Source organism: Phalacrocorax carbo, chromosome 10 (assembly GCF_963921805.1).
Source record: "Phalacrocorax carbo chromosome 10, bPhaCar2.1, whole genome shotgun sequence".
NCBI lineage: Eukaryota > Metazoa > Chordata > Aves > Suliformes > Phalacrocoracidae > Phalacrocorax > Phalacrocorax carbo.
In genome coordinates, this window is record NC_087522.1 from 3,744,594 (window position 1) to 3,767,481 (window position 22,888).

The 22,888-nt window shown below is 53.4% G+C and overlaps 1 protein-coding gene across 4 annotated transcripts in view; it reads left to right on the forward strand.

The window, feature by feature from the left end:
• PEMT (phosphatidylethanolamine N-methyltransferase) overlaps positions 1-17,342 on the forward strand; it is a 45,782-nt gene extending 28,440 nt beyond the window's left edge. For 3 of the 4 annotated variants that reach the window (XM_064461482.1, XM_064461479.1, XM_064461481.1), the window contains 5 exons: positions 5,569-5,714; positions 10,052-10,163; positions 14,243-14,317; positions 15,056-15,116; positions 15,883-17,342. In XM_064461482.1, the coding sequence (XP_064317552.1) occupies positions 5,569-5,714; positions 10,052-10,163; positions 14,243-14,317; positions 15,056-15,110 (388 nt within the window). In that variant the 3' untranslated portion in view covers positions 15,111-15,116; positions 15,883-17,342. Of the gene's footprint in view, positions 1-5,568; positions 5,715-10,051; positions 10,164-14,242; positions 14,318-15,055; positions 15,117-15,879 lie in introns of all 4 variants that reach the window. The other variant, XM_064461480.1, reaches the window with a different exon arrangement.
• The last annotated feature ends 5,546 nt before the right edge of the window (positions 17,343-22,888 follow it).

The window sequence follows — 22,888 nt, forward strand, 5'->3', positions numbered from 1 at the left end:
TTGGCTTGCTCCTAAGAAGCAATCCAGAATGACCTGTGACTGGGGGGACCTGCTTAATCAACTGCACAAGACAAGGATCCTTAATTGCTTTGGTGCAATGATTGTTTTCATTACGGCTGTGTTCCTTCTGCAAGAAGCAGGAAACTTCCGTCATTGAGGCCCTTATCTTTGAAAACAAATCCTGCAATTTTGAACTGTCTGCACTACATCCGCTACCCCGGCAGTTTATGACTGTTACCTGTGTGACGTGGAATGTGACAACCTTCACTGTCCTCCAGACTTGCATCCAGTGTCACTTTCTCCTGCCTTACAACATTGTTGGTTTCTTCCCCCTGCAGCAGCTCTACAATTAGCTGCTGGCGCTGCCTCCAAGCCCTCCTGGGCTCCCTTTTACACCCTGGCAAACTCCCCATCTCAGGGCAGGTGTGTGCATGTGGTTTTGTACCCAGTGAGCTTATGAACTTCCCACCTTAAAGGTCTTGGGGTGTTGTAAAGGCAACATCCACGAGCACACCCTGAATTGGGGGGGGGGAGCTTGCAGGTGGGAGGCTCTTGGGGTGCCCAGGGCTGTGATGCCTCCAGTGGGAGCGAGCCCCGCAGCGGCTGAGTGACGGCAGCACCTTTGGCAGTGGGCTTAGTGGGTACCGTACTGCCGGCTGATATGAAATCCTTTGTTGATGCCACCCACTGGGCTTTGCCTCCTGCATGCATGGGCTTCTTGCTTGGAGATGGCACTTCCAGGAAAATGAATCCACCCCGGGATGAGATTTTGCACAGGGAAGGGGTTGTTTGTCATTGTCGGGTAGCGCCTCTCGCCTTTATGCTCAGTGCTATTTAATTTTGTGAGCTAGTACCATGAATGAGCGTGGTGTAAACAGTATCGATCTGAGAACCACGTGGCCTTTTGTGCAGAAGTGACCAAGTTTGATGGGAATCGAGCGTGGTCTGAAGGAGCCAATGTCCCCTCCAAGCCACGCTACCAGCAATCTCTGATGGCTGGCTGGAAAAAGCCCCAGGAGGCCAACAGCACCTCGTGTCCCTGTTGGCACAGCTGCTGGGCATCTGGATGAGGAAACCAAGCAGCTGAGATGTGAGGGTTGGGGAGAAGCTGCCACAGCTCCCAGCTGACCTAAATAACATGCACACTGGTGCTGGCAGAAAAGCAAAGTCATTATTGGCAAAAGAAGCTGTGAAGATGATGACTGGGCTAACAATTGCCAGTGGTATCGGCAGGATGATTTTAGTGTTGTTGGGGTTGCTTTTTTCAAATGAGCAAGATCTTTTGTTGCAGTGTGTGCTGCTGGGCAGTACCGGATGGTTTTTACCCCCGTTGCCTCCTTTTGCCGAGAGGAACAAAACCTCAGGCATGGAGGACGGACAGACGTCCCGCATGGTGAGCATGGCACCTTGCAGTGTCAGCTGCTGCCTCCGAAACGTTGGCTGCCCGCACCGCTGCTGCTTCCTGGCTGCCTGCTGGCCCCTGGCCCAATTCTGCCCCAATTGCATATGCCAGCCCCAGTTTCCAGGGTGAATTTTGGGATCAGGCAAAGGGAGTGCTGCCGAGCTGCTCCCAGCAGCGACCCAGTTTGCTGGATGAGGTCTTTGCCCTCCTTTGCGGGAAAGGGATTACAAAACATGCTCACTGTGGGCCGCCAAGAGAGGCCCAGAGACCTAAAAAAGCTCAGCTGCTCTCTTAGTACAGTATTTCCAGGTTTGCTTCATGCTCCATGCAGCCTTTGGGGTGTGTTTTGGGCTGCTGGTTTGTTGTGTTTTCTGGTGTTGCAATCACCATTCTCTGGGTGGATAAATCGGTGCCTCTTTGTGCAAAGCTGGCCCCATGTCCCCTCTGTGTCCCAGCGAGAGTACCTGCAGCCAGTTTCCCTCACTCCCACTTTCTTCCTGCGAGACCGCCCGTGTGACATCTCCGTCCCTGTGCTTCAGTACCATTTTGAGTGTTTTTCCAATTCCTTGTGGTTTACTATGTGGTAAACTAAAAGAGGGTAGATTTAGGCTGGATATAAGGAAGAAATTTTTTACGATGGAGGTGGTGAATCACTGGCACAGGTTGCCCAGAGAGGTGATCGATGCCCCATCCCTGGAAACATTCAAGGTCAGGCTGGGCAGGGCGCTGATCACCCTGATCTGCCTGAAGATGTCCCTGCTCACTGCAGGGGGGCTGGACTGGATGGCCTCTAAAGGTCCCTTCAACCCAAACCATCGTGTGATTCCCACAAAGCAGTGGCACGTGCACAGCAACAGCTGAGTGCCTGAGCAAGTGAATCTCTGATTTGGCAAGGGTGGGCAGAAAAACACCTGCTGCCTCTGTTTCCCCCTGCAAAACCCTGCGGCACGCCATGGCAGCTGTGCAGCCTGACTGCAGCCTCCATGGCTGCTTGCACCCTGCCAGGAATGGGCCAAATCGGCCGATTTGGCCAGAGCAGAGCTGATTGGTTTGGGTTTTACCCTGCTGAGGTGGAGAACAGGTGCCTCTGGTATCACGTTTCACGCTGGCAAGCATGGGGAGATATCAGAGGAAGCCCAATTTTCCCATTTTCCATTTGCCAAAGCTGGGGGCACCTTCCAGGCTCCCCCTAATGGCAGATGTCCTCATGATAGCAGCCAGGTATGTGATTAAAGTAGGTTGCAGCCCACCCACCCCTCCTCCGCACTGGTAAGAGGGATGCTTCTCACCATGGCAATCGCTCTGCTTGGCACATAATGCATTTCCAGGTACTGGGACAAAGCATGGCTTTAATTGGTGTACTCTTGGGTGCCGAGCTGAGCCGCTGCCTTGTCGTGCAGCCAGAAATAAATGCTGTAACAAACGTGACTCAGAGGCACACGGTGAAATGGACTGGTTTCATGATAGATCGGCTGCATGACTAGCTCCCCTAGCAAGGGAGATGGCCAACACCTTGTCCTCCCCCTGCCAGGGAGGGTGAACCGTGGCGCGGTGAGGCTCCCCCGCCACCGAGGAGCAGTCACGGATGCCAGAATAATTGACGACTCTGTGCTGCTTGTCATGGCCCAGCATCATAAATGCTTAAAAGGTTTGTTTACGAATTCTGAAAACTCCTGTGCGCATCATGTTTAATGCAAATAGAGAGTGTGTTTAGGAAGATATAAAACATTACTAGAGGGAAAGGCAGTCCATTATCTCTGTGCAAACACCTCCCTCTCTAGCTGTAAGCCAAACAGCAGGGGACCGAGCAAGACATGCTGATGAGGGTAACGAACGCAGGCCTTTCCGACCATGAAGAGGAAGGATGGAATCATCTGGAGCAGGGGCGACAGCTTTGCCAAAACAAACCACATCATGTGCCGATTGCGAAACTTCGGAGGCTGATTCACAGTCAACCTTTTCACACTCTTGAAGCCACCTTTGTTCTTGTGCTCTGAGGCCAAGTCGGGTCACTAGCATAGGACAGAGTTGCCTCAAGGATGTAAGACAGCATGAATCCTGTTCACCTGGAGCGAGAAGCAGCTTCTGAGCGTGGTGCTCTAGCTGTAGCTCCCTCTGTTCTCCCATCTCTTCGCTGGGGGCTGGGATGCAGGCAGGGGCCAGCTTGGTGCTGCTCTCCCAAACCTGCCAGGGATCAGCAGAGCAGTTGTTTTTATTGCTGTGAGATCCCATCCCGGTGCTGGTGGCCTGTGGAGACGTCCTGGCCAGATGCAAAGGCAAACCCCCAGCACTGCAAAAAGGTGTTAACATCTTCCTCCGTGGAAGCAAAGAGCTCCAGAGCATCCCTGGGGATGTCACATTGTGCTTTGAGAGCACGGCCAGGCCGGGATTGCTCAGGCGGATGGACACATCCCCCCAGGGGGATCACTTTCCTCCCAAACCCAGGCAGTACTGGTAGCGGGGCTGCAGATTTGGGCTTCCTCACAGGGGAGAATTGTGTCATTTAAAAATAAACCACAGAAGTGATGCAAAGGATTGTGCAGCTGCTGCTGCTTCATGATGCAGCCAGATTTGTGTGTTCCCATCAGTAATGATTTTAAGCTAAACCAGCGTGAGCCTGGTGAGCGCAGGGAGGTGTGCTGGGTGCTGGAGGAGGGCCAGCCCCGGGGACGTGAGCCGTTACATTGCCTGGGGCCACGCTGTCATTCCTCTGCCTGCGCTCCCTGGGAAAGGGAATTTCCCTGTAATTTCCAGCGTGGGGGACAGAGCGTAAATCACCAAGATGCTGTGTTCTCGCACGCTCCCTAGAACGTTACATTTATTCTGTGTTTTCTTTCCTTGCTCCAGTCCAAAGTGAAGATTAAATGGCTTGCTCTGGGGTCCTAAAATCTTCCAACTAGTAGAAAACCTAGTAGCAGCAAGCTCCAATGAAAATAAATATCATCCAGGTCCCTAAACCGTGGGGTTTAGATATCATCCTGGACTTTGCTTGGTGCGTGTAACTTGCCATGTGGTCTTTGAGCCTTCAAAAAGTGTGTTTCCAGCCCCTTGTCCGTCAGCTGGGCAGGCAGGTTTGTGTCTCTCGGCTTTCATTTGGGCAACAGATAAAATCCAGGGATTTGCAGAGCTTGGGGAAGCTGGACATTGCGGGGATAAAAAAAACCCAACCTGTCCCCGAGCCCTGCGGGTAACGTCATGGAAGCACTTTCCAGCTGAGGAGCCTGGGCAGGAGCAGCTCTCCTGGCCCAGCCCTGGCAGGCAGTGGTGGCCAGAGGCGCGGGAAAGCTGTTATTCCACTTGAATTTCAGCCTCCAGGGTGCTCATTAAAACAAGGCTCAAAGTTTCCTACCTCATGTGTCAGCAACATGTGGAGAAACACTGTGTATGGCTCTGCGGGTCTGTTATCTCCTCTCGCTATTATTAATGGGCATTTTTTTAATCATGAAGTTGTCTCCTTTGCAGTCATACGTTTGTATCGGAGCTATGTGAGATGCGGAGCCTGCCAAGCCCTGCTCCGGGCAAAGGTCAGGGGGCTGACAGGAGGGGTCACAATTATTTCACTCACAAACGAGTATTTGGAAGGTCAGACCTGAAATGCCTGAACAAGCCTGGAGCTGAGAAGCTGTGTTCGCACTTGAAAATGCATGTCTCTAGTATTTTCCTTTCGCCGTTCCAATCCTCCCGCTGACTGTCAGGCTTCAGCCGTGAATCACTCCTGGGCACGTGGCTAACACATGAATGCTGCAAAATATTTTGATGGAGAGGAACGGGGGTGGGAGCACGAGATAACCCAGCCAATTGTTCCCAACCCTTCAAGTCCTGTGCCGAGGCATCGCAGCCTCCAACATTTGCAAGGGCGTCTTTCCTAGAGCTCCCAGTCACGATGAAACCTGGGGTTTGGCAAGCAAGGCAAAGCTTTTGGTATCGCAGTTCAGTGGGGTTGGTATTTCCAGAAGTGAGCAAGGGTTGCAAGTAAAAATAGCTGCTCCAGGTCAAGCCCTGGCTGCTCCCGATGGGAGCCTGAGTAGGTCCAGGTGGAAGAAGGGGCACGGTGACGGGTCCTCCTCTGCAGTGTCCTCTCCCAAAGCTCCGCATCTCCCAGGGAGAGGTGGGTGGTGTTAGTAACGAGTCGCTGCTTTTAACAGCCCTTGTTGTCTCTCTGACAGCTTCACAGAAGCCATGAAGAGCCAGCCGAAGCTGGAAGGCTTGGACTCTCACTGGGCCTATTACTTGGGCTTCACCATCTTGGCTGTAGGGATCTTGTTTGTCATCTCCAGCTTCTTAGCACTGGGATTCACTGGGACATTCCTAGGTAAGCACTAAAAATTCAACAGTTTATCCAGAAGGTGCATTTAATCCTTGCAGGGGTCTTTTGCTAGGGCAGAATCCCGTAAGAATTTCCTCTTCCCTGGGTTTGTGATACCAAAGCGTGATCTAACCACACCATTACGTTGCACAGAGGAGATGGTGCAGTGGTTTTATACAGTGAGTCCTATCACCTACAGTGTCAAGCCTGAAATTCAGGAAAGCAGCCGATCATCTGACAGTCCAAACGCCCTCCAGAAAAGGAACCCCAAGTGCAGACCCCGCGAGCAGGTTGGCCCCGGCACAGTGGGTGTGAGCTGTCCGGCAGCCTTGCTCTGAGCCCCCTGCCGCTCAACACACGTGCCAAGGCAAGATGTCGTTTGCTCTCCCCTCTGCAATAAACCTGACGTTTGTTGACAGATTCTTTTATCTGCTGCTTTATGGCAGAAGGCATTTTCCACTGTGCCTGCTTTCACATTTAGAGAGTAATTCTGTTAGCGTTGTTGACTTTAAAAACATGCCAGTATGTGTGGAATTCATAAAAATAAAATACAGACAGGAACAATAAATATCTAAGGAAAGGGGCAGCTCCCGCTGGCTGAAATAATCACAGCCCCAGCTTTGACACTGCATTTAGGCTGTGCTTTTGCAAGTGCTTTACAAACCAAATTCAATTAGCTCCTGCAGCGTCACCAGGAAGAAGAGAGGGAGGTAATAAGCCTTCCTGGTTTCAAGTGGAGTTGCAAAGAAATGTCTTGAGTTGGCCAAGATCCCACTGCCAGAAATAGAGCTCAGCACTCCTGAATGTGTGCTCTCACTCTTCATCTGTGCAGCCCCGCTCCTGGTCCCTTGTTAGACCCCTGTCCCCCAGCTACCAGGCACTGACATCCTCCAAAATCACCCGTAGCCCCCAGGAGCGATGCTGTGCCGGCAGAGACGTGTCCAGAGAGGCCGGGCACAGGAGTACCCGCCAGCAAGAGCTGGTTGAATGCTCCTGAAGTTCAGCCAGGTCTGGGGTTGTGTATGTAAAGCCTGATTCATCTGACCAGGAGGATCCACTGGACTTGAACCACTGGGGAAAAGCAAACAAGTGAGTCAGGCTCAGCGTAGGTGGTGAGAGTGGCCCCCTCTGCTCTGCATGGCCGGTGGCTCCCGTACCCCCCAGGGCAGGGAAGAGGCAGGTGTTAGTGGCCCGTATCAGACACTTCTGCTCCATTCTCTCAGCCGGCGGAGGCTCTCCCTGCCACCCGTGAACCAGGCTGAGGGTGCTCTGCTCCGAGCCTTGCATGACACAGCAGGGAGCGAGTCCAGCTGTCTCTGCTAGCTGGGGCATGACGGGTGCCGGGGCAGAGCTGAGTCAGGGTGGAGAGATGCCAAGACCATGTGCTGGTGCAGCCAGGCTGGCTCGGGACCTCTGTGCCACAGAAGCATGGGCCAGCTGGACCCCCACAGAGCATCCGTGCTTGGATCGATAGCGGCTTCTCAGATCCATGCAAGCCCCCCTGAGTCCAAGTCAGCAAACTCTTAATAGAGAAATGCTGTTCAGGATGGTTTCTTACCCAGCCATGGGGAAGACAAAGAGTCTGCAGGTCTCCGAGGACCTCATGTGGGATGTTCTCTTGCTCAGGACTCACCTGGGACTGGTACTTCCAACGTCCTCCTGCATGTGGGGTTTTAGTGAAGTGCCGGCGCTGCGGGAGGAGCAGGGTCCCCCAGCAGTGATAGCGCTTCTGACTGCAGGTAGCAAAGGGCTGCGCTCCTTTGGCAAGAAGGGGACATCCAGCTTCTTCTCAGTCAATACCTGAGCTCAAGAGAAGTTTTGAGAGAGCCTCTGAAATGCAAGCACTTAAACTTACTGGAACAGCATTTGACCCTTCCCTTTTGGGTTTTCCTACAGCAGTGAGGACTGAACAAGGCAGGGCACAGAGACTGCATCGGTGCTGCCCATTAGATTCCTCTTTAACAGCACATTTAAGCTTTGGAGCAACTGCAGAGCGCTTTGTCTCTTAAGTATGGGCTCAACACCCTTCTGCAATAAGCCTTTTTGTGCCACCCCATCTCCCACACAGCAGCACTGACCCCAGCCCATTTGTACTGGCTGGATGTGGCCCCTCACCCCGACAGCCTTTCCCCTGCAGAGCAATCCTCCCGGTGCCCTGTCCCTGCACCTTGCCCTCGCAGGGATTTGGGCATCAGTTCAGCACCATCCACCTCGCTGTTTGCCCCGTTTCCCAACGAATGGAGTAATGAGGGCTTGGCTTCCCGGAGGCCGAGTGCACGGAGAGGCGGCTCTGCCTGTCTGAGCCCATCTGTCACACACCCGAGCACGGTTCCTTCCAGCGCTGACCAAGATTTCAAGTAAATCTGACTTGACCGAAGTCTGTTACTGGGCTATGGTGAAGCCAGCGGCTCTCCGGAGAGAAGTGGAGGTGGTGCTTCAGTCCCGGCTGGGCGCCAGAGACCCTGGGGGACCTTGTGGAGTACATGAAATGGCTTTTTGCTGCCACAATCCGAAGTGTCTACCCTGTGCAGCGAGATGGTTACACTGACCGCCAGCAAAAAATAACCCAAATTAGATGCCAAAGTCCCCCAGCCTTACAAGGAGCTGATTCCTGATTTGAGGGCTTAATGGAGGCACTGGAGATGCCCAGGCTGTTGCTGTGCAAACCGATGCACGGTCCTTTCCCTTAGCACCTGCCTGAATATAAAAACATTACAGCTTCTCCCTGGTGGTCACGTTATTTAACGGTGTGAGTTTAGAGGCAGGGTTTACATCAGAAAAGCTTGTGTCCTGGGGGAGGTGCCTGCTCCCCCAGCTGCTGCGTGGTCTTGTGGGAGCCTGCCCGGAGGGTCCTGCACCCCACCAGTTCCAGGCTCAGATAAGCCCCTGCCAGCCCCATGGACCCAGGGCTTTATGCAAACCCCCTTGGTGCCAGCGCTGTTTGGGGAGCGAGGTGTTCAGCCCAAAGGCAAGGGCGGGCAGGGTATAATGAAGCATTTTGACACTTAAGAAAGCACAGAAATGAGCTGTGGCGGGGGGTGATGTGTTCTTTCTACCAGAACAATCTCAGAGATGCATTGCCAAGTAACTGTGAGAACATATAGTGTGAATACTAGGCAATTATCTCACTTAGTGGCCTGTAGTTAAAGCCCAAAAGCATTGTCTAATTGGGCAGGCTCTGTTTATCATTAGAAATAAATGTTTTTGCACCACGTGAGGTCAAAGAAATTACACTACGATCCAGGTAATAATAATAATAACCTTGAATAGTTTGCACTGCTGTAATGCCTTTTATCTGGATTTCCAAGCACTTTCTCACCATACATTAATCCTCACCACCCTCTGCGCTATAAGAAAGACTGATATTATGATCAGTGCACAATAGCGCTGGGAGGGACGGAGGAGATTTGCCCAAGGTCAGGGAACGGGCTGGCAGCAGAGCTGGGAATGCAACCCAGGGCTGTGGCAGCTCCCTGAGCTGATGGACCGGCGCTGCTCCTCGCTGATTGATGCTGCGTCTTGTACCGTGGACACGGAGCAAAATCCTTGCTGGGCGTTGTGGTCCCACAAGTAAGACCATCAGAAATCAGAGCTCAGCATCCCACCCCTTTCTCCCCCTCTGAAACACTGCTCAGAAGCTACACAGCATCTCCTTGCTTGTCATTTCTTTTCTAGGCTCCTTTCAGGAGGGTGGAACGATTACTCTGAGGTAGATAGGAAGCTGTTGGATGCTGACAGTTCTGAAAGCTTTCCTCATTACAGATGACAATCACCCATTATCATCATCATCATCATGCTGATAATTGAGTGTTTTGTAGGCAGAGGTGCTATTTTCTGAAATTCTGAGAAATCCTCTGAACTATGAGATAAGGGTGACAGTGAATGAGGGCATTTGGTGGTGGCGGTCATGATTATAGCGTCTCGAAACACCATTACAGTGCACTGGGCTTATTTCCCCATTAAATGGATTTGATCCTATGCACTTGCTTCCTCATCAAGTGGCATCAGATGGGTGGTTTTCAAATGAGAAAGCCAGAATCAGCCAGTTGGGACCTCGAGAGCTGCCTCCTGATGAGGGACGTGGCTGCCGTAGCCTTATTGCAGTGCACAAACCTTCCTCATGGGCAAAGAGCCATTCCCAGAAAAGCTGATAGACATAAACAGCCACGCTATTTGTTGCTGTTTTCTCAGCCTGGAAGTCAGCAGTGAAACCCCTCGTTCGCCTTTGCCCTGCATCCCTGGCAGGGATGCCCCGAGGCACAGGGAGGGTGTCAGTGTGCCAAAGCCCCCAGTGACTCCCAGCTTCACGGAGCCTAACCATAAACCCTTTCTTTGCTCTGCAGGTGATTACTTTGGCATCCTGATGGAGGCAAAAGTGACCAGCTTCCCCTTCAGCGTCCTGGATAATCCCATGTACTGGGGCAGCACAGCCGTCTACCTGGGCTGGTCCCTCATGTGAGTATGTGCCCCTGCAAACAGCACCGGTTGTGGGTCACGTGTGGGGTCTGTGCTTGGCAGGGCATAAGGAGCCTGGCTGCTTCAGGAGCCAAAGAAACTCTTGGTGATGGCAGTCAGCAAAAAAAAAAAAAAATGGCAGGGAAAGCGCAACGTGCCCTGACTTCTCGCTTCCTGACTATTTTTGTACAGGCAAAAGTTTCTGCTGTCGTAAAAGATTTGCAGCATTAATTGTAGAAAAAATAAATAACGGCCAAGTGCTGGGGAGAGGATGCATCAGCAAATGCTCTGCAGCTGAATGAGGTCCTTGGCAGGCTCTGCATGTGGAAAAATCAACAGTCAGGGCCAAATTCATGCCGGGTGTCACTCGGCAGGGGCAGGGCACCGATAGTGAGGATCAGTGTGACCCTGTAATTACCTCTGGAAAAAGCAAAACAAGCCAACACACCCTTTCCCCCACTGCACGGTGATAACACTTCCGAAACACTCCTCATGTGATACAACACAGCTTAATAGCCTCCTTACGAGGAAATGAATAGGCTGTAATTTAGCAGCAAATGAGCAATATACTCTAGTCTGTGTAACAAGTTTTATGTGGTTTTCATTTAATATCACATTTTATTTATTTGCCCAGGAGAAAAAAACCTGGCTGTGTTACACTGGGAGCCCATAGAGCCTTTATCACTAGATATTTCACACTGGTGCTCCTGAGCATGACCGCCTCTCTTCTACTTCAGTGGAAAAAATGAAGTGCTTTGCCACTTTCTGGTCACCTTTTCAGCCACGTGAGCAGCGCTTTCTAGCCCCTGGTAATAAGTAAAGCTGATGGTTTCTCTCCTGTCTCCACTGAGCCTTGCTGCTGTTCATTCTGCACTTGAAATCTACCCTCCGATGCTGTCAGGGCTGGCTGCACGAGGCCATTTGCCTTCCTGGCAGACCCACGGCACTGGATTGGGTCCAAACCCAGGGAAATGGTGCACAAGAGCTGGGGTGAGCTTGCTGCTGGGCCGTGGCAGTGCTGGGCAGGAGAGCAAGCCATGGGGGTCAGCAGCAGCGCGATGGCAGCGTGGATATTGCTCGGGGGAGTGGGGCAGAGCTGGGGCAGGGTGAGCCCCCCCCACTGCGCCATGCCTGCTGGCACCATCATGGCCACAACAGCACAAAATGAGGAATTTGACCAGGAGGAATTATAAGGAAAGTTTTATTTAAGATCAGCATCAAAGTATTTCCTGGAACCTTTGCAGAAGCACTTGATCCCTCCTGACGTGTTTCTGTTGTAGAAATCCCTTCTTCACCCCTGCAAGAGAGCAGCCTCTCATTGGGTGCATGTTGCCTGGTGTTCCTCCACAGTCCTGGGAAGAAGCATCTCAAAGGGGCTCGAGACAACAGCGTGATTGCCTCCTTTTTCTCATCAAAAGGCTGCCACCATAAAGGGCAGCAAAGCATGACAAATAATTGCTGTTAACAAATTGCTGGAGCTGTGCAAAGTGGCACCAGGACACCACCGGCCTGCCCTGGGGAAGTCCTGCACAACCCTTCACGTGGTGATTTTGACCATTTCTCTTCCCTGGGATCTCAGCTCAGGTTGCTGAGGTTTTTTTGGGGAGTCCCAGGTCTCTTCTGAGGCCCCAGAAGATGTTAGGTGTCTGCCCTCAGAGGCCAGAACTAATGTCCCGGCTCCGTAGCAGTGGGAGGGATGCTGGAGGAATGTGTTTGCCGTCTAGTTTTGGACAGACCTGAAACGTGGAGCATATCTGTCCTCCCTCAGTGATGTATCACACTCCATATTGTGGCATCAGAGCCCAAAGGATTGATTCATTTTCATCTGTAAGGGCACGTACCACGTAACGTAAGCGAGCCTGGCAGCGCACCAGACAGCCTGCCTTCCGACTCCACTCCAACCTTAAAAGCGTTGCGTGGGGCGAGAGCTGCTGTTTTCTCCTTAGAGGATATTGCAGCTATCCCCAGCTCAACTAACAGCGGCTCTGCAGCCAAAAACACGTCTGCCAAATACACTGGAGAAGGCACCTCTGCCGATGACCACGAAAACAGGAGCTTCAGGAGGAAAGGGCAAAGCGGGTGTTCCACGTCCAACGCCGGGACCAGCAAGGCCGGCGGGGAAGGACGTGAACCCACACTATTGCTCTTGCAGACAACCCACAGCCCCAGGGAGCTGCAGCAAGGGTTGGGGATGGACAGACTTCCTCCCCAAAAAAAAGTCCAACCAAACCCGTGAAGCCTTCCCGGCTGACTCCTTGTCAACCTTGCTACAACACGAACCATTGCCCAGTAAGTAGGTTGAGCTTGCAAGAGAAGAGAAACAATTCACCCCAATGCTTCTCATCACCCGTGTTGAGCAGCCTCGATTCTCCCAAAAGACAAATGGAGCATTAGCTGTTTGGGGACAGCTTTGTGTATCTCTGGTAGGGAAGTGTTTTAGCTCATGGCAACAGGCTGTGTAAATCAGAGCTGGAGCCGCAGCCAAATGATGCAATTAGAGGTCTTGCTGTCAACAAACAATCATGCAAATTTGTTCTCTCTGATACGAATCAAGGAGGAGGCATGACTAAGCATGTAATAGCAGGAGGTTGGGAGAGGAAGAAGTTGCCCAATGCTTCCTAATGAGGGAAAAACTTCTTGCAAAATGGAAACAGTGAAAAGGTGAAGATTTCTGTGCGTCTCTCCAGGAACTCTCCAGGCAGCATCTAATGGCAGGTCCAGTACGATATTTAGGTAGCTTGGTTTCTCTCCTGAAGGTGTGTTTTCCTGACAGGACTAGTCCCCTTGCAGGATATTTATCCTCACCACGGACCAACAAAGTACTTTTTTTTTTTTCTGACAGCCAGCTCTTGCCCCCCTCAGAGCTGAGCTGTGACCAGCAATTAAAGGCAATCAGCAGTGTCCTGATTAAAGGCAACACTTGCAGCCATTAGCTGGAGGTGTAGGATGCAGAAAGGGTGTTTTGGGGGGGGCTGGTGCCTGTGGTGAGCCAGACACAGCCATGTTCCGCACTGGGGAGATGGGGCCAGGACCATGTGGGTGCTGGGTTAGCAAGTGGGGAATGGCTGCTGGCGTGGCCACTGTCACCTGGGGGAATTTGCACACCATGGGATGGTCTCAGCACCTGGTTTGGGGACTGTAACCCAGCTGCTGGAATCCTGGTGCCGTAGCAAAGCCCCTGCTGCATTCGCTGGTGTCTACCTCAGACACTTTCAAGCCAAGCATCCAAGATGTGGCCCCACGTGGGTGGTGCAGGTTTGCTGCCTACATTGACCTCTCTCTTTAGAGCAGGAGGTGATGGGGATTTTTTGGTCCCGATTCTTTGGCCTTGGTGCTAAAAGGAACAGCCACTCCCGTTGCATCCGCAGCCCTCGAGCACCTCTGCTCATAACCAGGCAGAGCAGCGTGGTGGGTGGCGTCAGTCCCCCGTGCTGTGCCTGGTGACCACCTGAAGGATATCATTCAGCTGGGCCCTGGGAGGTGATAGAACATGTTCCTAAGACATCTTGAAATGGGTTTAAACATGAACTGAGCCCCCAGCACCCCACGCACCCAGCCCTGACCCGGCACCTGCCCCAGCACCCTTCACAGGCCCTTCAATTGCTTTCCATCCCCAGCCCCGCGATGGCTCAGCCGCCATGTCGATCTATACGGTACCATACGCTGCTCCGTCTGCCAGGTGTCTCCTGCACACTGGGTGGCCCATCTTTCTGTGCACATCAGGCATTTCCCTTATAGCGCGCTGGCGCGGAGCCACAGCCGTATGCAAGCAGCTGCTCAGCTATTAAACAGCCTTATAATCTCAGGACTTAGCATCAAAGCAGAAGCTCTTTTAGCAGAGACGTGCAGGGATCAGACTTAAAAGAAGTCGCCGAAGTAGGCTGGGGAAGAGTCTTTGCCAAGTAACATCTGTCTAAGACAGTTAACATTAAGTACAAAAAAACCCAACCCTTTTGTTCGCTTCTGTTTAATGAGCAAGAGAGTACTCTCATGGAGCCTAGCGTCTCATTTCACTTTCTAAACCAGGTCTTGCATAAGCCCATGTACTTACCTGATCTTTTCCTTCTCTTTCAAAACAGGCATGCAAGCCCAGCTGGCCTTTTGCTGACAGCAGTAGTGGCAATTTCCTACACAATTGCGATGCTGTATGAAGGGTGAGTAGCTTTGCAAAACTGGAGAGCTTCTAATTATTTCCACCAGCTTTAACTCCCAAGGTTTCGGGGAAGTGCAGAAGTAGAGATGTTTTTTTTCCAGTTAATCCAGCAGGGAAGAAGGAAAACAGCGGATTGTTTTTCAATTGTTTTGATAATGGGCAGATTCCGCTCTGAAACTATTTGCTGAGTTCTAGGAACATTTATGCATGTGTTTATTTTTATCAAAATGAGATATTTTTTTCTTTCGGGTGCCTGATTCTGTCTATATGAGAACAATAAGGAAGGCGGTGAGAGGACTTATTGTGTCATCTGAAGAGACCCTGCAAGAAGAGCTTGCATTTTATAGCTCCTTGGATGGGCATCTGGTATATTTTGCACCGCAATAGCCCAGCAGCCCAGGACAGGGCAGCCCAGAATTACTCCTAGAAGCAGCAGTTCTGCTTCAGCAGTGACAGGTCTTTTGTGTTTGCAAGGAAGGAGGGGATGCAAAGAGAGCCAAGGCCAGTCTGCATTTAGGGAGAGTCCGAGCATGTACTGAGCCTCGTCCTGCTCAGCGCAGGAGCGGCTTGGAGCTGCTCCATGGTCCAGAGAAACTGAGCCGAGGATTGCCGTGGCACAGGAATAGTCAGGCTGTGCCAGCCTGTGACGGGGCCCAGAGGAGAGTACACAGTAGTCTTGATTTTAATTGTTCCCTCCTTTTGCCCCTCTCTCCCCAAATTCCCATCCTCCCAACCACAGGCCTTTCACAGAGGAAATATATCGGCAGAAACAGAAGGGAGTGAAGAACAAGTAGCGACAGGTACGTTTGCCGACTGGTGTTTCAGCAAGAGGGGCTGCTTTGCTGGACTCCCCCACCTATGAGCACATTAGATGGGGATGGGAGCACCACCTGCCCTCCCACTGTGCCCCTGCCCAGTCCTGCCTTCCCCGGCTCCACCAGAGCCCTTCCTGCGCTTCTCCAGGGATTTGAGCTTCAAACCTCTGTAAAAACCCAAGCGGGAAGGCTTTGCACAGCGGCGGTTGTGTCCGCCTCTTGGCACCCGACCAGCAACCCCCAAATTGTTTTGATTATATACTTGAGAGTCAATGCGAGGGAAAATTGCCGGGGAGCTCCGAGGCTCCAGGCTTAGTCTAAATCAGGCAGAAAAAAGCAGCTATCGGCCATGGCAGGTGCTCCAGCAAGCGGCAGGGATGGTGCAAGAGGGCTTGCGTGCCCAACCACCCTGCAGGGAAATCAGCATCCCTGCTCCAAGCTGCTCCATGCCTGAGCCGAGAGCACTCCCGCCCATGGACTTGCTCCGGCTCACCCCAGAAACTCAGCCCAGGCTTGATTTTTGGGGCCAAAGGTTTCTGCAAAAGCAGAAGTTCCTGCCCAGGCTCCTTTCCCTGGAGCTAAATGCCCCTCTGGAAGCCCCCGGTGCATCTGCCCGCCGGCAGTACAAGAGGCTGGACAAGCACACGGCACTGCTGAGGTTTTGGCAGCCCAGTAGCCTCTGCCAGCAAAGATGCTGTAGCACCAGTGAGGTCCCTAACAGACTCTCGTCTCTTTGCCTTTTGCAAAGCAGTGTCTCGGATACCTCGGCACAACATGCCTCTACGGTTCCAACGCTGTCCGATTTGCCCATTTTCCTATTGAGATGTATCCTACTAATTAACCCAGCAACCCTTAATGAGCCAACTGAGCACCCTGCAGTATTGGAAGTGATCAGAGGAACAGCCTGAGCACGGCGGCACCTCCTTGCTGTAGCCCACAGGAGCTGGAGGTCCCTGTCCTTAGGTCCTTGTCCCCATGGCCGGGTCACTGTGGCTCTTGCCACAAAGGTGACGCTCTCCTGGGAGCCGCATGGTGCGGGAGCTCCCGACCTCTCCTCCCACACCAGTTATTGAAGATCTGCAGGGGAAAAAGCAACCCAGCTCCAGCCCCGGACTGGAGGGCGAGCAGAATAATGATGGAGACACTGGGGGCCTTTTGTAAGCGAGCTCTGAGCACAGGGAAGCACCAGCTTCGGCTGATGCTGAAGATCTTCTGAAGATGCTGCCAAAGAGCCAGAGGAAGCAAACAAAAGCTTGGCTGAAGCAACAGAGAGGGCTCGGAAGCCCCTGGGGTGTTCAAACACAGCTTGGGAAGGAAGAGGGGAAACTGCTGCAAATTCAGCAACAAAACCTGCCATAAACCCAGCAACAAACCTCATCTTTTCTGGGAGAGGGAAACCGCCCCGTCCAGAGCTGCGGTTTCCCACTGGCTCAGAGCCCTGTAGCATCTCCGCACAATTTGCAAAGGCTCCAAAAAAGGTGACTGAAAAGCACGTAGACCTAAGCCACTGCCCGAGGGGGATGGAGGGATGGCAACCATCCCGTGGGGAAGCCCCAGCATGGAGAAGACCAAGGGGAAGAGTCAGTCCCCATCCATACCCTGCAGATATCCCACCCCTGGCCGTGTCAGTGCCCTGGTCCCCTCCACAGCCACCCAGCCCTTCATTTTCCCCAGGGACCACGTGAGGGTCCTGCCTGCCTTCCCCACAGCCAGTGCCTTCCAGCTATTTTTCACTGCCTTGCAGGGGCGGTGGGTGGGAGGGAGGGAAAAGGCTGCTTCTGCCTTCTGCACTGTGCAGCAGCCAGGTACAGATCTGCCTCTCCGCCCCTGCCACCAGCCTCAGCGAGTCCCGAAGAGCTTGGTGCCGGATCCTGCCCCGAACGGGAAGATCCCAGAGATGATGCTCCAGGCCCAGGCTCAATGTTTACAGATTCCCAGAACAGTTTGAGAAATAAGCTGTAAATGACATTAAAAAAGCTGCGTAAAGCCCCCGGCAGCGGCGCTGGAGGAGGGAGCTGAGCTGCTGCCGGCTCCCACACAGGCACCGGGATGCGGTGCCGCGTGTCAGCATCGTGTCGTCCCCTCTGCAGAGGGTCCTCCCTTTTCTCAGCGTCGCCTCTGTGAAACGGTCCGATTTCCTTTTGCTTTCGCATGTTGTAATTCACCCTTTGGGCATTGCTCAGCAGGAATTAAAAGTGTTGGTTTCTTTTCGGTCTGGCCTCTGTTTCCTTCGGATGGGCTCACGGACGCCGTGTTTCAGTTTCACCGCTTCAGCACCATTACACAAGGGTGTTTTTTTACCGCCGTCTCAATGACCTTCCTCTTAAAGACCTGGGCATAGTATTTTATTTTTAGATAAGTCTCCACATCCCCTTCACAGTTAATGTTTATAGACGGAGGCTAAAACAGCCCAGTACCCATAGCAACCAGTAAGGAGAGGATACATTGCATTGTTCAGACAATTTATGTCAGAGTTGCCAGTCCTGGCTCAAAGTCTCTGATGTAAATAAATTCAGATTTGTTGATAGGTGAAATCAATATTTACCAGAGACACGTGCTTGTTTGGGAAGGACTACTCTTAACGAGAATGCAGCGAGGGCTGTATTCGTGCTGTCTCATTCCCAGCCTGGGGATCATGTACACCTTTCCCTGTCCCTGTTGTGAGGTTGGGGGCAGCCCCACTTATACCATTCCCGTTCCCAGCCAGGATCAGCCCCCCCAGGTGGGTGTCTGTCACCGTAAACCCCAGTGACGGAGCTGCTTCCCCTCCCATGCCCACAGCATCCCAAAGGCACAGGGGTTTGGTGCTGCACTGGGACCAGCTTCATGGACTTCACAGAACCACAGAATCCCAGGTTGGAAGGAACCTCAGGGATCGTCTAGCCCAACCTTTCTAGGATGAGAACAGCCTAGACAAGACGGCCCAGCACCCTGCCCAGACGACTCTTGAAGGTGTCCAATGTGGCCGAGTCAACCCCTTCCCTGGGGAGATTATTCCAATGGTTGACTTCTTCCACCTTGATCCACCATTTCAAACTCAACCCTTCCCACTTCCCAGGCACTCCATGTCAGCTTTGTATTGCACAAGGGTTTTCTTCTGGGGCTATGCCAGATATATCCCCGTTTTTAGTAGCTCTTCCCACAGCAGCCAGCATGGATTAATATGTCACTGTGTTCGCAGAACTGCTTCTGGCTGCCATAAAGCTGGAGTTTGATGTTTCAGAGGCATCTGCTGTGTTCCCTAAACCACAGCGGGAGCTGGAAGGTGATGTTCAAGCCCATCTCCTGGGGTCCAAGCCTACCTTTCTCCCTCGGGGGGTTGGCCAGCGGTGCTGTGCCGCTCACCGGCGCTGCAGGGAGGAAAACACAGATTGTTATTTTTATTGTTTTATAGTATTTAACAGTGAGGGATTAAGGGACTCTCCCTCCCTGGTTTTAAGGAAAAAACTTGATTCCTTTCCAATTACCTCATATTTCTAAGAATTTGTCGTTACAGAGGGTGGGGAGCACGAAGCATTGGTGGTGTCAGAGCTGTTTCCCCCCTTCCCATTTCCAGGGCCAGTGCCTGGCTGCAGCTGGGCCGTATCCTGCACTGATGCAGGGATGGACCCCGCGGCCTCCAGGCCAGGACATGAGACTGCTGCTGTTTCCAAAGAAGAGACCTGCACTGTCAGACCCCCAGGACGAGCCGGCTGCAGACCTGGCGCCGTGCCGGCACAGGCGGGTGCACCCCTCCAGCTCCCGGGGTAGCACCTAGCACCAAACGGGGTCCCTGCATCCTGCTGGCTCCTGGGGAAGTGCGGAGCACCAAACGGGGCCCCTGGAAATGTGGTCACGGGTCCATTTTCGTAACTTCACGGCTTCAAAATCCACTGTGGGGCTTGCTCGGCTCATATGAGCTTGGCAGAGGGGTTGTTTGCAGCCTTGGGAAACTCTGCACGTGAGGCTGTGTGCAGATGCCGCAGATAGCGTTTCCATGATGTTCAGGACATTTCTCCAGAGCAAACACCGGGAAAGGAGAAACTAGTTAAATCACAACTTCTGCCTGGCAGGGATGGCCAGGTCACCAAGTCCATCTCATCGCGCTGCCTCGGGTCACCCCGTCCCACCATGCAGCCCCTGGCAGCGGCTGTGCTCCCCCTCGTGCTCCACTTGGGTTTTCTCCGCATGGCCGCTGGCGTGGCTCTCCAGCACACGTCTCCCCTCCTTGAAACTGCATGTGATTTTTTTTGCCGGAGGGAGGAGATCGTCCGTACAAACCCAAACGGCCCCAGCGATGGGCACGCGGTGCTGGGCCGGCGCCGCGCTTGCGGGATGCTCCATCCAGGGACACTTCGGGCTGCAGATGGCGGCTGCATCCTGTGGTCCTTTCCCTGAAGGCAAGGGGATAGTGGGGACAGCCAGAACCGGGGACACGTCCCCGAAGGCCCTGCCTTTCGTTGTGACTACCCATAACCCTACGCCTGTGTTTGCTTTCAGCCAGCAAAGCTGCACCGCCTTAACCCGGGGGAGGGACGGCCACTGGCCCTTACATGGCAAACAAACACAATTAGCTGGAAACAGGGGATAAACACATAACAAACATATAGTGCAATCAAGGCAGCCTGAGTTGCATCGCCAGAGCAATGGAGAAGTCACGATTCCTGCTGTGCTCCTGCCAGGCCCGGCTTGCTGAGTCTGCGCTTTTGCTGTTTGGGGAGATGGAGGGAAACGGGGGGCTCAGGGCTCTGGCGGTGGCTCCCGCACCCATCACAACGCCAAGGTTGAACCTCAGCATGGCCCTTTGGTGGGCAGGGGAGACAGGCTTGTCTGCCAGCGGTTGGGATTTGATGCAAAAACAAAGCTGAGCTTTGAGCACAGGTGGTACAGGGGCTTTCGGGCCAGTTTGGGCACTGACTGCTTTATCAGGGATGCCTTAATCCAGAGTAGGCAGACAGGGGACACAACAGGACTTATGTTTACAGGGGAATAAACCAGTCTTCTCTATCTTCTGGGCTTTAAATGGTCACAAAGAAATGCAAGGGGAAGAACACCCTGGTGGGAAGCTATTTCCAGGTGGGAAACCTGGGTGTTAGAGCCCAAATAAATACCTGGGGCAGGCCCAGGATCTGTCCCTCCTCAGCAGAGCTGGGGTTCAGCCTCATGGGCACCCCCGAGAGGCTCCTGCTCTGGGGTCTGCGGGTGCCCATGGGGATGCTTCAAAACGACCCCCAGTGCCGGGAGAGCAGCAGCACCCCGTGCCCACGGTTCCCCCTGCCCTTCACATCCCTCCTGCCAGGGACAGCATGGAGACGCCACCCAACCCACCCCAGCCCACCTCCACCCTCCACTCCGGGGGCTTTTACGCACGGAGCTCCCGCCATGTGCCAGAGGACAAGTTACAAGGCTGTTTTCTTTAATCTGCACACTAAAAAGCCGCCCCGGGACAGCCCGGTGAGCTGGCCACGCTGCGCCACATCCTCCTTGGATCTTATTTCAAAAGAAAATCGTAGGAATGTGCTGCTTTTTCCATGTTGCAGTTTTTTTCAGAAGGGAACTGTTTGCCGAGCATGGCTCCTTTCTGAATTGGGGTTGCAGGAGGGAGGCAGAGCAGCCAGAGTCCCCCGGGAAGGCGATGTTGGGGCTGGGATCTGCCCACAGCTCTGCTTTGCTGCTGCCTCAGGGCTGAGCATTTGCAGGAGCCTCCAGGGTCCTCGATTTGGGCGACAGCATGGAGCGAGGCTCAGCCCTCACCCAGCTCAACTCCCCCAACCCAGACCCACCCCCTGCAGCCTCAAACCCTGTGCTGGCCTCAGCCCCCTCCAGACCCCACAACCAAAGTAGCTGAGGCAGATGCAGGACCCAGACACGAAACACCCCCAGGGTCCAAGCCCTCAGCACCGGCTGCACATCCACCCGCCAGCTCCAGCCCGTCGCTGCCCAGCCAGCTCCCTGCCTCCTCTTGGGCTTTTATTTTTGTCCTACAACCCCTCCAGCCATCACTATTTCCATGGGAACCCTCTTGAAATCTGTAGCAACGCATCTGCTGGGGTCACGGAGCCTCCCTCTCCCCTGTGCCCTATATTCCAAGACCAGTTGCTGCCCATCTCCAGTTACAGGTGACATTTCTCTCTAATCCTAGGGAGGCCGCTGCTCTTTGGAAGGGAGAAGAAAGTGCTGGGGTTTGGGGACGCATCCAGAACATGCAAACGCCTTCGTCCATGCCAAATGCTGGCGGATGCTGCAGCCTTTGAGCGAACCACAGATGAGAAGATGGCATGAGATGGGATGGAAACCAGGAACAGAGGACTCCCAGGGTGCCTCTGGCCTGGGGAACCCCAGTTCTGCTCTGCACAGAGCTCTTGCTGCAGCTGTGCTGGATGGTTATCGACAATGAGTTGATGACACCTGGGTGCACTCAGAGGGGGAGATGTTTCCATGGCAGGAGAGTGGGGCACCATCCCCGTGGTGGCCTGGTGGCAAAGCCAAGCCCACTGCAGAGCGGTGCCACCAAAACCCCAGCTCGTGCCACGTCCTTGCCGTCGGACACACGTTTGTGCTGCCAGCAAGGAAAGCAGGGGCAGCGAGCAATCCGCCGGAGCACGCCGCTGCCCCGGCTTTGCACCGCGATACGGGCGTTCAGCCCCTGCTGGGGGTTTTTGGCAAGTTTATCACAGCAAGCACACCCCAACGATGGGAGAAGGGGAGCAGATGCAGAAAGTCCGGAGACCACGGCACAGCATGAGCCCGCTCTGGGAGCTGCATCGTGCCGGGCGCAGGGATGGTGTCTCCAAGGGAGCCCTCACTGCCTGGATGACTCAAGGAATTGGGGATTTGAAACTTGTCTCAGGCTTTCAAATTCTCTTCTAATCAAATCCCAAATGCTAAAAGGAATCAAGAGACTTCTGAAAAGTGTTGCTAAAGAAGTAGGGGGTGGGGGAAGGAAACAAATAAACCCACCCCCCCAGTCCCCAGTGACAGAGCAGCCCGCTTCTGCATCATATCTCATCTGGGAAAAATTATATGTTGTGAATTACGTGCTTCTTTTGAAAAGCCTTAAAGGAGATTTAATAAAATGAGACAAGCTAATAATATAGGGAATGAATAGCAACCCTGGATGCTGCATCTTGATTTAATCAGATGCTTTTCCCCAGGGGGACAAGCAAGAGCTATAGCTAAAGCCTCTATTTCCTTCCATACCCAGCTGCTCCCCTCTCTCTCCAGCCCCTCGCTCCTTCTTCCATCCCAGAAGAACAGCCAGGGCAGGATTTGGGGTCCCACAAGACCCCACTGTTCGCCAGCAGCTGCTGGGAAATGCACAGCCCGCACTGGTTATTTGTGAGCGGGTGAAAAGGCAGCACACTGGGGTGCTGTACCAAACAGGGAGATCCCTGTCTGTAGAACAGGTCCCTGTTCTGGGGGAGAAGAGCAGGAACTGAGGAGCCAGGAAAGCCGGGCTGGGGAGAGGGCTTGGCTCCGTGTGTGTACTTGCAAAGCCACGGTCTGGAGCCAGGGAATGCCGTGTGCTGCTGCGCAGGGAACAAGCCCTTGGTAGGATGTGAAGAATCTTAATGGCAAAGCTGAGGAGCTCACACGGGATGTGCGTCTCTCCGTGGCCCAGGAGAGGCCGCGGGGGTCTGCGTGTGCCAGGGCGGGAAAGGCACAAACGGCCGTTCCAGTCTTGGCTTTTTCACTTGGACTCGTAGGACCCAGCTGTGAACCGAGGCTGACTCGACCCCAGGGTGATGATACTTCCTGGCTCCGCAAAATGCTCAGAA